Source organism: Suillus subaureus, assembly GCF_016647635.1.
Source record: "Suillus subaureus strain MN1 chromosome Unknown BJ212scaffold_22, whole genome shotgun sequence".
NCBI lineage: Eukaryota > Fungi > Basidiomycota > Agaricomycetes > Boletales > Suillaceae > Suillus > Suillus subaureus.
In genome coordinates this window covers 111,163-126,250 of record NW_024538578.1, presented here as the reverse complement: position 1 = coordinate 126,250, position 15,088 = coordinate 111,163, and the positions used below count along the sequence as shown (strand labels likewise).

General features: G+C 47.5%; 7 protein-coding genes across 7 annotated transcripts; 2 read left to right on the top strand and 5 right to left on the bottom strand.

Moving 5' to 3' along the window:
- Positions 1–90: 90 nt before the first annotated feature.
- BJ212DRAFT_1463613 (uncharacterized protein) lies at positions 91–1,648 on the bottom strand. The gene is made up of 5 exons (XM_041338951.1): positions 1,438–1,648; positions 1,244–1,384; positions 869–1,183; positions 746–812; positions 91–696 (listed from the first exon to the last, which is right to left on the bottom strand). The coding sequence occupies exons 1-5, from the start codon at positions 1,473–1,475 to the stop codon at positions 487–489; spliced, it is 771 nt and encodes a 256-aa protein (XP_041191504.1). The 5' UTR covers positions 1,476–1,648; the 3' UTR covers positions 91–486.
- BJ212DRAFT_1364200 (uncharacterized protein) lies at positions 1,649–2,446 on the bottom strand. The gene is made up of 2 exons (XM_041336017.1): positions 2,179–2,446; positions 1,649–2,128 (listed from the first exon to the last, which is right to left on the bottom strand). Exons 1-2 carry the CDS (start codon positions 2,379–2,381, stop codon positions 1,993–1,995), a joined length of 339 nt encoding a protein of 112 aa, XP_041191503.1. The 5' UTR covers positions 2,382–2,446; the 3' UTR covers positions 1,649–1,992.
- An 814-nt stretch (positions 2,447–3,260) lies between these two features.
- Positions 3,261–4,682, bottom strand: BJ212DRAFT_1514418 (translation protein SH3-like domain-containing protein). The gene is made up of 2 exons (XM_041341667.1): positions 3,863–4,682; positions 3,261–3,797 (listed from the first exon to the last, which is right to left on the bottom strand). The coding sequence occupies exons 1-2, from the start codon at positions 4,252–4,254 to the stop codon at positions 3,611–3,613; spliced, it is 579 nt and encodes a 192-aa protein (XP_041191502.1). The 5' UTR covers positions 4,255–4,682; the 3' UTR covers positions 3,261–3,610.
- On the bottom strand, positions 4,251–4,898 carry BJ212DRAFT_1482220 (uncharacterized protein; the record flags this gene model as incomplete). Its single annotated transcript, XM_041340381.1, has 1 exon — positions 4,251–4,898. One exon carries the CDS (start codon positions 4,896–4,898, stop codon positions 4,251–4,253), a length of 648 nt encoding a protein of 215 aa, XP_041191501.1.
- On the top strand, positions 4,875–7,048 carry BJ212DRAFT_1364193 (TIP49 C-terminus-domain-containing protein). Its single transcript, XM_041336016.1, has 9 exons — positions 4,875–4,911; positions 4,974–5,034; positions 5,080–5,277; positions 5,329–5,522; positions 5,577–5,777; positions 5,832–6,050; positions 6,098–6,336; positions 6,391–6,735; positions 6,783–7,048. The coding sequence occupies exons 1-8, from the start codon at positions 4,909–4,911 to the stop codon at positions 6,674–6,676; spliced, it is 1,401 nt and encodes a 466-aa protein (XP_041191500.1). The 5' UTR covers positions 4,875–4,908; the 3' UTR covers positions 6,677–6,735; positions 6,783–7,048.
- Positions 7,049–9,772, bottom strand: BJ212DRAFT_1364190 (uncharacterized protein). The gene is made up of 20 exons (XM_041336015.1): positions 9,464–9,772; positions 9,336–9,414; positions 9,265–9,278; positions 9,118–9,216; positions 9,050–9,059; positions 8,954–8,997; positions 8,871–8,896; positions 8,791–8,822; positions 8,710–8,734; positions 8,645–8,656; positions 8,571–8,586; positions 8,471–8,516; positions 8,316–8,416; positions 8,209–8,268; positions 8,132–8,159; positions 8,026–8,083; positions 7,949–7,973; positions 7,803–7,899; positions 7,701–7,736; positions 7,049–7,648 (listed from the first exon to the last, which is right to left on the bottom strand). The coding sequence occupies exons 1-20, from the start codon at positions 9,532–9,534 to the stop codon at positions 7,505–7,507; spliced, it is 1,023 nt and encodes a 340-aa protein (XP_041191499.1). The 5' UTR covers positions 9,535–9,772; the 3' UTR covers positions 7,049–7,504.
- A 3,609-nt stretch (positions 9,773–13,381) lies between these two features.
- On the top strand, positions 13,382–14,833 carry BJ212DRAFT_1447677 (uncharacterized protein; the record flags this gene model as incomplete). Its single annotated transcript, XM_041338433.1, has 8 exons — positions 13,382–13,524; positions 13,588–13,710; positions 13,760–13,797; positions 13,847–14,178; positions 14,234–14,305; positions 14,356–14,444; positions 14,501–14,714; positions 14,777–14,833. The coding sequence occupies 8 exons, from the start codon at positions 13,382–13,384 to the stop codon at positions 14,831–14,833; spliced, it is 1,068 nt and encodes a 355-aa protein (XP_041191498.1).
- Positions 14,834–15,088: the final 255 nt, after the last annotated feature.

Sequence of the window (15,088 nt, the reverse complement as noted above, 5' to 3'; positions counted from 1 at the left end):
CTCTTTTCGCAGTCCGGTTAGTGTCATGCTTCACCCAAGGGTCAAGGCTTCATTCCAGAGACTAGCATTTACCTAACTGGTTCCATTCCAGATACAGACACTATGATATAATAAGTTCTGTAAAACAGTCTCAGTATCGCTTCCTGCAAGTGCGATGGTCCACTCGGCGTCCATTTCTAGCCACGCGCAGATGGACCTCAATATATCGTCACTTGTACAAAGGAACCCTTTGGTGTGACCATCCCATATTTGCACAAGACGCGGGGTGTGCATCAGCCGAGTTTGGACCGCTGTCAAACCAAGTACGAGACCCTAGGCTCAGAACCGAACTATGGGTGCACTATTGTAAGTAAGTAGCTCTGAGCAGATGCGATGAGACGGCAGACTATATAATATCCGTTTATGCACACTTGCTTTGGTGGGTATCACATACATCATGTGAGTACATGAACGGCGCACATAGACACGACCTAATATATTACCAGGTCATTTCCTCCGGAATTCTCTACACTCTTCGTTATCCCACCTCACAAACTGCCCGGTAAGCGAAAGAGGAGCGCGTAATGAGAGCGCAGCGATGACATATCCAACGTCGTGTGGATTGACTAGGGTTCCTTCATTGTAGGCATCGACAAAACTCTTATAATCGGTCGCCTTCATGTGCTGCGCTCCCGCATCCCGTAGTACAGCCTGCATCTGTACGGTACTTGAGATCCGTGGTCGACATAATACAGTCCAGACCTACCGGAGTGTTGACTCTTCCAGGCGCAAGTGCCAATGACACGATCGAAGGTTCTTCGTTCGCAAGCGTTCTATCCATTCCATCAAATCAGTTCAAAGCCTCCTCGCACGACTCAGTGTTGATCACCTGCTCAGGCTATTCATAGCAGCTTTACTCGCATTATACGTGCCCCAACCATATATGTTTCCAGTAGCCGCTCCTGAACTTATAAAAATGATCCTGCCCTTCGATTCTCGCAAGCCAGGCAAAGAGGCCCTAATAGCAGTAACGAGCGAGAAAAAATTGATGTCGAAATAGCTTTTCCAGATATCTAGGGTGATATCGGCATTGTCGATGCGCCCTATGGGATCTAGAGTAGCAGCGTTGAGGATTAGGCCGTCTATCTGTCCAAAGTGGTCTTTGCCGCGGGTTATGGCACTTTTGAGCGCGGGTTCGTCTGTGCTGTGGTTGTAATACATACCGTGAGTTCTATGTATCACGAACTGAAGGTTTGGTACTCACATGTCGCACTCGAGAGTCAGCAATGATTGCTCGTGTTCCTGAATCAGTTGGCTGAGCTCTGGTGTTCGAGTCCGTGATATAGTAACGACATGAGCGTTGTGCTCCTTGAGTAAGGAACGAGTGACTGCAAGACCGATACCCCTGAATATTAGATGGTTAGCATAAGTTTCTCAGAGATAGGGACTAGGATTAACCTGGATGCGCCTGTGATGACGACGACAGGATTTGGCATGACGGAGAAGACAAGGAGCCTGATTATCTTTCAGAGCAGCCTATCGGATATGAGCACTCGATGGAATCAAGGAGAGCCGCCTCGGGCTCCCATGCACGTCGTGACGGCTGAACCAAGGTCTGATCTGTTTATAGTGCCGATGTGACGGTCGGGCGATGCCGACATAAGGAGCACAAACATGATCCATCGATATCGACGTTCCCCTGTTGTTCACTTCTCCTACACGTCCCGCAACTTTGAAGTGTGTTAAGCTCATTTACATAAAGTGTCTTTGTAGCTACCCCATTGATCATACATGGGATATCTGTAACGGCCCTTCAGATGATCTGCACAGCGACTCTGCATGTCCGTCCTGATTTGATTCATCGATAACCATGTATCGATCTTTCGAATCGTCTATAGCTACTGATCAAGTATAGGATTTATGGTGGCCTTTTCTTTGGCAGAGATCATTAGCCCCGGCCCCCGACTCAATAATCGGTGAAGTATTGGGGTTGTTTCTTCCTGGTCTTTCATTTCAAAATTCACAGATAACGGAGTCCTGCCGAAGAATGCTCGAAGACGTACAAAAATATGATATATACAGCATTATAACAAATGTGAAGATGCAGTTTTGGAAATGCAGGGTATGTGCAAATAATAAGGGTAGTACTGTGCGTGCCAAAAGTCCTCTAATATCACCGCCTGATTAATGATTCCTCAGCTGCGCTTTCCTAGTCCACACAAGACCAGCGCAGCTCGCATCATATCGTCGTCCTGAATCGCACTTTTTCTTCCGTTTACTACCATGGGCGCAAACTTCAAGTTCCGAGCCACGTGCCCGCGCTTCTGGACGAGAGATGCAGTTCTCTTATTCCAGGCGTCATCTCCGGCCCCTAAGCTCCCTTCCGGTGTAATAGCTTCCATTTCTTCCTCTTCCGTTTCAGCACCTGTGTCGGCTTCTTGACACTTTCCAGATAGGCGTGCTGCAGCACATGCCCATTCAAGGGTGCGCCCGCTGCCCACAAAGTCTACCAAGTCGCGCGTAGGAGGGCTGGCAGGTGCCAGTGGAGAGGAAGGCATATTGTCCCAGAGTGACGCGTGTGGATTATGAGGCTTCGTAGGTGTGCGAGGTGGTTGGAGACGCGATTCGGAACGTGCTGCGACACGGTCAAGGGAGGGACGCGGGCGAGGAGGCGTTATCCGTCTCCGTGGAGTATGCAAGCTCGAAAAAGAAACTGACCGGGAATGGACATGACGTGACGAAGAAGCATGTCCGTGCCCGAGTGGTGGAGAGGAAGAGCCGTCTTCATTGGAAACGTTCGTGGCATTGTGGAGGGCCACTTTGCGCTCCGTCTGACGTTTGTTTTGGAACCATATGGTAACAGATTTTATTTCCCTGTGGAAAATGCATCAGATATGAGGCAAGTCACGTCGGTCTCGAGAATGACATACATTCCTGCTGTATTCGCAAGGGCTTCGCGTTCATCTCGCGTCGGGTGGGATGTCCGATGGAAAAGCTGTTCTAGCATCAAGAGCTGAACAGTAGAAAAGCGTTTGCGCGTACGACGCGCAGTATCGTCTGCGGAAGATATGCTAGCTATCGAGGACGTCCTGGAGAGTGTAGCTGATTGCATGGTTAATAATTGACGAAGGATGTTGGGAAGAAGGACGGGAAATCGGGTGTACGCGTATTTAAGGTGACTACATGCCAACACGCCGCCTCCAGCAAACAAGAAACGCGGTAGCGGAGATCAAATACGCGCCTGCCACGTGATCGCGTTCGGTGTATGATCTATCCCCATTGAACCACTGCTAGTCAACAGATTCAAGTCAAGTCAATGCCTTTCTACGTTGTTGAATATCCTTTCACGCCCAATATTGATTCGTGATTCGGTAGTCACTTCTCCATGACCGACACGTTGCAATTTTTAACTCGAGATCAGTGTCAACTTCTCACAGACTAGTAATGACCACATCATGAGGACCGTGCGTGGGCGAACACCCCTTGGTAGGGATAGTCGTGAACATAAGAAGGGGTATTGCAATACTGGATATGAATTGGCATGCCTTAATGAACGCGAGTATTCCGTATCGAAGCAGTTTTCAGAATAAAGTCAAAATTACTAGTAGGATGAATATGGCGAAACTTTAGCTTAAGAACCACCCGCGCGCTTCTCCTTGCCCCTAGGGCGTTCCCGAATGACCATCTTATTACTGTTCTTAGGGCCCTTGGGTCCAGGTTTACGCGTACGTTTGCCTTTCGTGGCCCAGCCCCAAACAGAGACAGGATGCTTGTTGGACTTGGATTTACCACGTCCACCACCATGAGGATGATCCTTGCTAAAATTAATGCAAAAGCGCGACTAAATATAATGCACGCAATTGATTGATAGAAAGGTACTGACGCATTCATGGCAACACCTCGGACTCGCGGTCTCCATCCCAGCCACCGATTTCTCCCCGCCTTTCCTATCTTCCTTCCCTTCCAATTAAGGTTACTTACGCGCCCGATGGTAGCGCAACAATCTTGTAGGACCTGGCGGATTTCGCCGCTTTGGAGGCGCACGTGACTATACCGTCCAGACTCGTCGTGGTGCACGACCTGAGCGAAGGAACCAGCAGAGCGCACGAGCAATGCCTTGCCCGTAGGTGAAAGTGCGACACAGTGAATGACCGTGCCAGTAGGAATGAACCGAATAGGAAGAACATTGCCAGGCCTAACCGTTCTAGTGCGGAGTATACCTGTAGTTTCAGGCATACCCATCCTATAGCTCTGCACTACATCCCCCGGCCTCATTCCTCAGTAGCAAGTATGTATTTCCACTTCGCCTTCCCCTCCGTATTGGCATCTCGCGCTTTAATAAGAGCAATATGTGCTGAGCGTCCAGGATCGTATTCAATACGGATGACATCGTACTCTCCAGGCTCGGTGCGCAGAAAGTCGATGAGACGTACACGACGCTTGTGACCACCACCGCGAAAGCGGACGGTGATGCGGCCATGAGAGTTACGACCACCGTGTTTGCGAAGGCAAGCCGTTAGCAGACGAACGGGCCTCCCCTGGTAGATATGGTCATTTATGGGTCGACGAAGGTGACGAATACCGGGAGAAACGGGTTTGTAGGTCTTGAAGACGTTGTTGTCGACGTCTAGAGATGTAGCTTTAGGCTCATCTTTTGAACCCCGTGTAAAATGTGTAGCATAAGTACGAGCTATGGAGTTGGTTGCGGTGGTGGTTTGGAATACATGTGTCAATGCCCGAGAACTCGATGGAGCACCCAACTGACGAAATAGTGCGTAGTGCACGAACGCACAACATATTGCGGTCTGTCGACAGAACAGCGCCTCCAAGTAACTGAACCGGAAAATGTAGAAATTATTTTTAGCAAGTCGAAGAGGAATGTTGTTTGCTCGGAACAAACAGACGCGCTCTCTGCTCATTCACGCAACAATGGTAGGAGAACTCCTAGATTCAAACTTGTTTGCCATATCGAACATGCTGATGCTAAATGTCAGGCTGCTCAAATATCTACAGGAATGTCGGAGTTGCGGGAGATAACTAAAATGGAGCGCATAGGTACGCGAAAGACTCATGTTGGCAGTAATCACTAATGACTGCTAGGCGCACACTCGCATATCCGAGGTCTAGGGCTTGACGACCGTCTTGAACCGCGAGCGAATTCGCAGGGCATGGTAGGACAAGGCAAAGCACGAAAAGCTGCGGGCATGGTCATCAAAATGGTGCAAGAGGGACGGATAGCGGGACGCGCTATATTGTTCGCTGGGCCACCTTCGACGGGGAAGACAGCTATCGCACTAGGCAGGTTTATAGTTATGATCGACTTACAAAACCATGAATGACACTCTGCAGGCATGGCACAGACACTAGGCTCGGATGTACCGTTCACCATGATCGCTGGCAGCGAGGTGTTTTCACTGTCGATGTCCAAGACTGAAGCACTGACGCAGGCCATACGGCGGAGTATCGGCGTGCGCATCAAAGAAGAAAGTGAAATAATCGAAGGAGAGGTGGTCGAAATCCAAATCGACCGCAGTCTAACTGGCGTATGTGTACCATACCTCCGCCATCAAAGTTACGGGCACTGACTACTTTCACAGGCCACTAAAACCGGTAAACTCACGATAAAAACGACGGATATGGAAACTATTTACGACTTGGGTACCAAAATGATAGATGCGCTCTCTAAAGAAAAGGTTCTTGCAGGCGATGTGGTAGTGATTGACAAGACGTCAGGGAGGGTCTCAAAACTCGGCCGCTCCTATGCGCGTTCAAGAGATTATGACGCCATGGGTGCAGACGTGCGTCCACAATTTTTTGCGGTCAAATTCAAGCAGTGCTAATCAAAATTGCAGACAAAATTCGTGCAATGTCCCGAGGGCGAAATCCAGAAGCGAAAAGAAGTCGTGCACACAGTATCGTTACATGAGATTGACGTGATCAACAGTCGGACGCAAGGCTTCCTTGCTCTCTTCGCAGGAGATACAGGCGAGATTAAACCCGAGCTTCGTGACCAAATTAACTCCAAGGTTGCTGAATGGAGGGAAGAAGGCAAAGCAGAAATCGTACCTGGCGTATGTCATCTCTTGATGATAGGGTTCCGTGACTAACACTGATGTAGGTCCTCTTCATCGATGAAGTACACATGCTTGATATCGAGTGTTTTTCATTCTTGAACCGTGCGCTTGAGAACGAGCTGTCTCCTTTAGTGATCATGGCTTCGAATCGAGGAATGTCACGTATACGAGGAACGAAGTTCAGAAGCCCGCACGGGCTGCCTGTTGACCTGCTCGATCGCGTCCTCATCGTCAGTACGAAGCCTTACGCCGAAGAAGACATCCAACAGATCATACAAATTCGGTGAGTCCTATTTCGCACGCCCACACTTCTAGTCTCACTGAACTATGAACACAGCTGCGAGGAAGAGGACGTGACCCTAACCCAAGAAGCACAAAGCGTTCTTACCTCGATGGCAACATCCACGACCCTGCGGTACGCCCTCAACTTGATCTCCTGTGCGCAAGTAATCGCACGGAAGCGGAAGTCGGACGCAGTGGACGTTGAGGATCTCCGCCGAGCGTACACATATTTCATGGATGAAAAACGGAGTGTACAGTGGTTGAAAGAGCAACAAGGCAGCTTGGTGTTTGAGGAGGCGGGTCAGGAGGATGCCGTTATGGGGGATGCGATGGAGTCGTAGATGTACTGCACCGTGTCGGGTAGCGTGTCACTACTTTGGAGGAGAGATTTATTTGTGTCGTGAGCAATCGTGCTTGCTTGGCGGAATTTATCTGATAGTGCGCCAGGTTTTGTTATGTAGCATATGTGCAAAAGCGCGCGGTGCTCTTTGTTTTTCATAAAATAAAATTCGTTTTCATGTTTTTTCTTCCAGCTTTTATGATGTGTCACCTATATTAATAGACTGGTGAGCAGCTTGTCTGTCTTTACTGACCGACTGGTTACCAGTCCAAGACGTGACTGCCTGCCTCGTAGATGTATTCAAGTGTATCTATTCACCTCTGCACTATCATTTTATTCCGTCCAATTGACACCAAGTCAACTTCGCAACAAATCCACTAGTAGAATCCTAAGCAAATATAATTTCAATAAACTTCGACGAACACCGCCGACACTGACTGAACTACACATCACGGAAAAACGACCCCGAAAGCAAGAATGCAAATTGAAGCCAAAGATACAAGTGCTGGGGGAGTCCAGTATGTTGAAATGTAAGCAGCGAGCTCGAATGTACAATAGGGTAGGATGTGTATACGGGTAAGTGTGATATGCAGGATATACGTGTGAGACACGTCGAAGGGGGCCAGAACGAATGAGTGTAAGGTGCAAGGAGCGTGGTGGAGCTATTAGCTATATTATATTACAGGAAGCCGAAACTGAAAGTAGCGCAGGGAAATATATCGCGCCATACGGTATCAGTCAAATTCCCATTGTGGCTGGGTTTGCCGAGTGAGGAGCCTGAGGATTGGGGCTCGTGGATTTATGTAGTATGATAGGAAGCATGGAATCCTTAGTGTAAGAACTCCTTACTGTCCTTCTCTGTTCCGCATGCGGTATCACAACCTTTGGACTCGATGTCCGCCATGTCGTAGTCATCGCAAGGGTCGTCAATGACAGACACAACGGTAGTCTCTACATTGACGTTCAAGTGTGTCTAGATGTCATCATTAGCGCGTTTTACCAGGCAAACAGTAACATATACGTACACCCTTGTTAGGTGAGAGAGGGCCCAGGATACGCTGCTGTAACCCGCGAATCAACGAGACCAGTGAGTGTCACAGCAAGATGATCGAATATGGAACACGAACCGATGATTTGTGAATATTTAGCGAGGCAGGGTACACATCAGCCTCGCGCTGACTCGAGAAGGTACGGTCTGAACGCAAGCGTTTTCGTGTGTTCAGTCTGATAAATGTCAGTTGGCTAGTAAAGGGACATGCAGGATCCGACGCACGTGGCAAGAAGGGAGTTAGCATACACTGGTCGCAATCATTAGGCATTAGCAGGATAAAGTCATGAAATCACACGTACGCTTTGCGATCGCGAAGTGCATTCCGAGGAAGATCAAGTTATGCCTCATAACCATCCACTAGTTTGTGCGTCAGAAGACACTCCTCTGAAAATAGATGCTTCTTACGCAAATAAGGGATGCAATTGTGACAGCGCTGAAAGGAAACATTAATGACACCCTGAATGATGGCCTTGAACACTTACCAAGTGAAACTTCCAGTCTCTAGTGTGTATAAGATTAACGAGTTGATGATGTGGTTCATGCTAATGACTTTTAGATGGAAAAGACATGAAATGAAGAGGAATCATACGTTGCAAAACCAGTACGACTCTGTCCGAGGAAGATAACCATGACCATGGTTATGATGAATTCCACGGACGCAGATAGGGTGACACCTAGAGTGAATACCCACTACATTACAGAGTGAGTTTTTGAGCAATGTCCTTGGTGTTTCCGCCCACTTACTGATGGGAATGGCTTGATGAATAGCGAATAGTGGCGGAGTCGTATGCTACGAAGACTTGCGTCAGGAAACAACATACAATAAACATTACGTGAAACTCACATTTCGGTGGTCGAAACTTGCAAGAACCCGTCATCAGTTTATTTTATTTTTGAAAAATGTCGAGGGTAACGTACCACATGCAGCCACTGCGATTTCATGATGAGCATAAACAATTGAAGATAAAAATAAAGTAACTCACCAAGACGCAAAAATGCCAAGAAGACCTGATCACCGAATATTGAATTTAGTGGAAGTAAACTAGTATAGCTGAACCACGTACAAGGGGTGCGGCGAAATACCACTTCTTTGTCACTGAAAGAAGCTTAGCTGGGTACACGGTGACCAGTTTCAATTACTGACGTTTACGGACTCTGTTTGCGAAGAAACTGCACAAGGATAAATCTAAATCACCGCCATTATAATTCAGTGTAGAAGCGACGAACCAGTGGACGAGGAAGGTGACTGCGGCAGTTATGGCTACAGAAAGCTATATAATGTATTGTCAGACAGGTTAGTTGACAACAGCGGAGGGTACGAACACCTAAGGCCCTAAAGTACAGGTGTGCCATAAATTATGGTGAAAACAAGAGTATTTCAGCTGACTCACCTTGGGATAAGATCCATCAATTCCGGTTTGTCGAAATTCACGATGACGGATTCCCAGACGGAGGCAATGATGAGAATTGTGTGCATCATGTCCAATGCCCTGCACGACAGTAAGAAACATTACAAGCCATGTCACATTTATACCCACCAGACGACCAAGACCTTGAGCACGTATCGGGTCAAGAATGATCTTTGGGAACCACGTATAACCAAACTCACCAAAATTTTGTTGTAGGTACTATCGGAAGGGTAAAATTTGAAATACAGGACAGTTTGAACGAACACAATTCCAGTGAGGCTTGATACAACATGAGACGCGTTCAAATAGCAGATAAAGTCCTACTCACCCGCAACCAATGCAAGTGCCCAAAAGGATCGCGCCGTATATCGTAGCGACGGTAGCTACATCACCCGACATCTTGATTCGAGGTGGGGAGGAGGTCCGGGGGAGAGTAAAGACAGGAAGTGGAAGCAAAAAAAAAACAAAAACAACCACGAAAGATGTTCGGACACACCAACACCTGCCTTTATGTAGGTACGTGATGATTAAAATTAATGTCGGAATGGTGGTCGAGATCCAAGCATGTTTGACCAGATTTCAGTGATCTCGTCATCGCGAGTAATAGAATCCTTCGATCCTTCTAGTTTGGAGAATTCATTCGGTAGCGGAACAGCCACATACCAGGGTCAGCCTTCCCTCGGTTGCCGGTCTAATTAAAATCCCGTGATATTTCAGAATTGCCTTCAAACCTGTCTATATAGGCGAAGTGCAAATGAGATGTTAAACTGACCAACATTGTGTTAACAACTTTGATCGTAGATATTATGAAGCTGGGGTTTGTGCTGTAGAAAGTAGACCAGCGCCTACAGCCATCCAAATGCTCCAAACGCCTAGACAAACACTTCCTAGGCACCTGAAGCTCCCAAAGTCCTGGCACCTCCCAAAACAATCAAAAACATTGCTGTGCAGTGTTTGCTTGTACGGGGCCGTGGAGATTCAGAGGCCGTAGGTGATCCGTCCCATGGCGTAAAAGGGGAGTCCGGTACATGTCTTTGGTGTAATAGCACCCCGCCCATGGCTAAAAAAACTATCGCCGCTGAGTTGCGAACGTAATAAATTCATGCCGTAAGTTTATTTCGCCGTCTCCTTCGGAGTCCAGCGAAATCTGAAACTTCCCAGTCTACCACATATGAGAATGATACCAGAGTGTACCAAGCAGCACTCGGGCTGTGGAGTCTCCATCGGTCGACTCGTCAACGCGTCACACTCAAGTTCTTTAGTACTTGTGGTTTGTTGAGGTTTACCGCATACACGTGGCCGCGGCGCCTGCGAGGCGATTTCAAATCCAGGGTTCAACCTAACAGGCTGTGCAGCATGCGAACCTGAATAAAAGTTGAGGCTGATAACAATAACATATGGGTTTTGAGTGCATGCCGACTCTCTCGATGCTTTGACAAAGCTTCTGGAGATCTGATATCATTCAGATGCTGACAGTCGAACCTTATCAAGGCTCTACGCCACTTTGAAATGATCGATCAATTCAGCGTGATGGGCTTCGCAAATATAGCATGCTGATCTGAGTTTTTTGTGGGTACATTGTAACATTGTAATATTATAACCCTCATTGAAGGCGCTGCTAGGCATCAGGAAGACGTAATTCATTACAGAGCGCTACAGAGCGCTCTGTAACACTCTGTAATGAATTATGTTTTCCTGAAGTAGTGGAGCATGAGTGTACGGCATTGCATTGTAGTACTTTGGGATAAGTCTTCATCATCGCCAAATGGAAGTCTATGACTCTAGGTGTCAGACTGAGACTGGTTTAGGAATCAGTTCGGAGAAAACTGTAGCGCGAGCTCGGGTGCTTGACTCTCCATTGTTTTCGGTTATTGGGCGACTTCTCGCAACGTTAACGTCGTTCTAATCTAAATATATGTTCTAAAGTCCTCGTGCCGACGTGCCGCCGTTAAACGTCAATATTTTGTCCGCGTGTCGAAAACACAGTTCTAAAGTGATAAGTAAACAAGCCTTTCGAATTCAAACTAGGTGACTGTGCTGCAACCATCACATACATGCCTTTTGACACCTCAACTAGAATCTAGATACAATTGATCTGCGGTTTGTAAAGCATTTCTAGACTGTGACGAGGTACGAGACAATCCTCCATCTTTTAAGGTTTGAATCAAAATCTTTCAATTTGCTGCGGAAAGTCTCCCATTCTTCCATTTTAATCTACGCGCTGTCACTCAACAGCAATCCGTACCTTTAAAAGTAACAGGAATTTATCAAGGGTCTCACTGGGTGACTATCCGTAGCTGCAAAACAATATTTGCAGACTTTGAAAAAGATTTGCGAAGACAAGCTGTTAACACATGGAATAAAATAATGTGGATTTTGTCGGTAAGAATCTACTACTACTAAGTGTACTCTGATGAACGACGAAGATTTTAAGGATGGCTTTGCTTAATGACTCAGAAAGATGACGCGAGAGTGTTAGCAGCCACACTGCCAGAGTCGACTCGGAGCAAGCTGGATTCGATCGTATCGAGACCCGGAACCTGGACGATATAGATGTATGTGGGTTTCGGTGCGCCGCCGAGGCGACGGGTGATCCGGTGATATTGGAATTGGCACTGCATATCTCGTACTGGTCCCAGTTATGTATACATGACTGCGCATTCTGCGCTGATATGAATCTGAAAAGGCTGAAAGAAATTTTTACAAGTGACTGTACCGTAGTTGTTCCTGTACATATGGAAATTAAGAAGGAATGACTGTCTTCTTTCTATATGGTCTGCCTAGGGGAGACTAACATTAACATATTGGGAGAGGTTTGGACCACGCCTCAGGTGATCTCCGAGAGTTGTAGGTTAGTCAGCGGATACCTCTGGCGTTAGTAGGCCCAGAACGGATAAGCTGTCAGTGGAGGGACAACTTACCTCAGGCATCGCGACTCTACTTCCTTGACTGGTCTATTCTACTTGAGCCTACGGACACTCACCCATGGCTGACTTGGAGTTGCCGACAAACCTGCACAAAATGATTCTTATATAATTGCCTCCATACTCATTTTTAGCGCCGAGCGTGCCTTATTATAAGTTCATGGTGAATCCCCCGCGTCACCGAGAATTGAGTTAATAGTAATGAACCCTGTTTCTACGCTTACCCAAACAATACCTCGCACAGCTGGCTGCAAGCTAAGAGCTTCTTCACCGGGTGCGTGTCATTAATGCACAGACGATTTTCATGTCTGCAGTTGCCTACGTCACTATACATGTATCGTGAGGACCGGCGACTAGCCGGTCGAAACTTGCCCTTTTCTGTGTTCTACTTCACTCAGCATGCATACAATTGCCCAAGTGTTTGCGTGCTGGCGCTCACTTTCTTCGACTAACCATTAATGTATGCTTGCCGCCCCTCAGCTCTTCGCGAACTCGATGTTTCTATCAGAAGTTTATCCGTTTTCTCAAATCCGTTTCTTTTGTTAACCTTTTCTAGATCCGAGAGCCTTACCAGCTCTGCGGTCTAGTGTGGCAGCGGAGATCGATTTCAGGAACAATCGCCAGGAGAAGAAGAAAAATCAGAACAGCTTGATCGATATGCGATCTCAATCAACTGGAAGACTGGAGCAACAAACGCTGACGCCCTGGCATCTTCCTCCTGTCGCGCCCATTTCAAGTCGGAAATTATCATGGGTGAGTCGTAAAGAGAGGCGAGTCGTAAGTGGTGCTTATACACCTCGGCCTTACTAAATCGGCCACTGTCCGTAATACGCAGTTTTCCGGTAGAAGATCTCTTACTAGTTCGGCACTGCAGGGCAGACGGCGTCTTGGCCCTTCTGGTCATACGTAGTGGTATGTGTGGATTTTAAGAAGTGAGTTCAATCAATCCTGACTCTTCGTGTGAAGAAGTGCAACCTTCGCGTCCTGTCCTACTTTGACAGGGCAGAGCGTGAAGGTTGAGTTGTTCTCCTAATATTGCAAGTCGGGACGTATCATATAGGGCAGGCACGTCTGCACGCCGCCAGAATATCGACACAGAAGTGGTCAGGTGCTTTCTTCGCACGATGAAGTAGTAGCCTTGAAGTCAGCTGCATGTTATTTCAGTATCTGTGTGCGTGAAGTGGTACAAGTTTGAAGGTCCCGTTTCCACGCATTCACCCTCATAAGCGCGCTCTCCTTTGCGGTCCAATTCTCGCAGTGAGTTCACTCATTTTTTCATATTATCCGGTTTGACATGATTACGGCTCTCTCATTACATCAGTATGCTTGGAACCTCTCTTCCCCCTTTTCCAGATGAAGTCCGAACACATCCGCTCTTGATTATTGATTATGAGCTCATCAAGGCTGGAGATAAGGAGGAGATTGATCGATTGTGGGAGGCTGCGACAACGCTCGGATTTTGGTAGTACGTCATAAGAGTTGAATCTTTTGCCGAACATGAGTTGGACTTACTAGATTCTTTGGACAGTTTGAAGAACCATCGCGCAGATCATGAAGTCGACGATATGTTTGATGTGGGTGCTGAGACACTGGCTTTGCCCCTCGAAGAACGTATGAAGTTCGAGCAGGGGGACAATGGACAATCTTTCGGGTCCGTCATTGATATAGTTCACAAGCATATGTTATATGAATTTTAACAGATACAAGAAAGTGGGGGCTCAGGCGATCGATGGAACGGGCACGTACTTCCAGACCAGACTACTAGCAATAGACTAACATAAATCTAGGCAAATTCGTGGACAATATTGAATTCATAAATGTCTCTAAAGACGATGCACTCGCGTATCCACAGGTCGTTCACCTCACTTATCCATCGACCGTAAACGCTCGCATGGAAAACACGGTCGCACCATTTGTCCGCAAGTCTCTTGATGTGACATATGTTGTGTTGAATATATTTAATGATAAGCTTGGACTGCCAGAGGGGACTTTGGAGAGTCTGCATGCCATGGATGAGCACAGTGCTTGCGAGGTCAGATGCACTCGTAGCCCCCCTCTGCAGGACAAGGCAGCGATGGACAGGGCTGTGCTAGCTGCCCACACTGATTTCGGCAGTCTGGTGGGTTGCTCGATATATGCGGGTGTTGTAGTGACGGAAAAATTTGTATTGCCAGACCATCTTGCACAATCGGCTCGGTGGACTCCAAGTAATGCCCCCTGGTCATGACAAGTGGTCCTACGTTCGAGTAAGCAAGGATCACTCAAGTACCCGCGGCCGACGCTCACCAACGCTTAGCCCATCCCTGGACATGCTATTTGCAATATTGCGGATGCGCTATCTATTTTCAGTGGAGGCATTCTGCAATCCAACATTCACCGCGTTGTGTATGTACATGCCAGTGAGGACTTGCATGCGCAAACTTGCTAATTTTCACGGATAGTCCACCTCCCGGTGCACAGGCAGAATACGAGCGGTGGTCCCTGGTTTTCTTTACCCGTCCGACTAGCTCGAAAGTCCTTCGGGCTCTTGTTGAATCCAGTCCCATTATCGCAGACGCTGTGAAGGGACAACCTGACAGAGACTTTGAGAGTGGTTCTACTGCTGCCGACTGGCTCGCAAGAAGAGTCAGGAACCAGAGAATTAACAACAGAAGGGTGAGAATTCCTCTAGTGCGCTAGTTGTGGTAGATATGATCGTTGATGCCGATATGTTACAGGGACCAGATACATGGGCCGCGAGCCGTGGCACCGAGCACACTCCAACGGCAGCCTAGTTTGTTACTTGTCTGTACTGTTCGACAACGAGGTTTGAGTCGGCGCGGAGGTTCCATGATTCTGGTTCTATGCGGATAATTAAAGTGAAAACATAATTTACTTACTACAAACTTGAAGAACTTGTTCTTTGCATCAGTTTTGAGGGATTCAGAATTACCGTGGTGCGGAGTTGACGGTAACCAAGATGGCTTCAAGCTCGGCTGGGTCTCTTTAGGTGTGTCACCCTGCAACGAGCGGGGGATGGATCCGGTCCA

Bases quoted from the DNA above. Each gene is read 5' to 3' on its own strand.
- BJ212DRAFT_1364190 (XM_041336015.1), bottom strand. From the start codon at position 9,534: ATGTCGGGTGATGTAGCTACCGTCGCTACGATATACGGCGCGATCCTT. The intron at 8,897-8,953 runs GTTCGTCGCTTC...ATCCTTGTGCAG, and splicing joins GTCACCTTCCTCGTCCACTG to TTTCTTCGCAAACAGAGTCC. The intron at 7,900-7,948 runs GTGCGTCGGATC...GACATTTATCAG, and splicing joins GCTAACTCCCTTCTTGCCAC to ACTGAACACACGAAAACGCT.
- BJ212DRAFT_1514418 (XM_041341667.1), bottom strand. From the start codon at position 4,254: ATGAGGCCGGGGGATGTAGTGCAGAGCTATAGGATGGGTATGCCTGAA. The intron at 3,798-3,862 runs GTCAGTACCTTT...CATTAATTTTAG, and splicing joins CGAGGTGTTGCCATGAATGC to CAAGGATCATCCTCATGGTG.
- BJ212DRAFT_1463613 (XM_041338951.1), bottom strand. From the start codon at position 1,475: ATGCCAAATCCTGTCGTCGTCATCACAGGCGCATCCAG. The intron at 1,184-1,243 runs GTGAGTACCAAA...TTACAACCACAG, and splicing joins CTGACTCTCGAGTGCGACAT to CACAGACGAACCCGCGCTCA. The intron at 813-868 runs GTGATCAACACT...TGGAATGGATAG, and splicing joins GCTATGAATAGCCTGAGCAG to AACGCTTGCGAACGAAGAAC.
- BJ212DRAFT_1364193 (XM_041336016.1), top strand. The intron at 5,278-5,328 runs GCAGGTTTATAG...GACACTCTGCAG, and splicing joins GAAGACAGCTATCGCACTAG to GCATGGCACAGACACTAGGC. The intron at 5,778-5,831 runs GTGCGTCCACAA...TCAAAATTGCAG, and splicing joins ATGACGCCATGGGTGCAGAC to ACAAAATTCGTGCAATGTCC.
- BJ212DRAFT_1364200 (XM_041336017.1), bottom strand. From the start codon at position 2,381: ATGGAAGCTATTACACCGGAAGGGAGCTTAGGGGCCGGAGATGACGCC. The intron at 2,129-2,178 runs CTGAGGAATCAT...TTTGGCACGCAC, and splicing joins TGTGGACTAGGAAAGCGCAG to AGTACTACCCTTATTATTTG.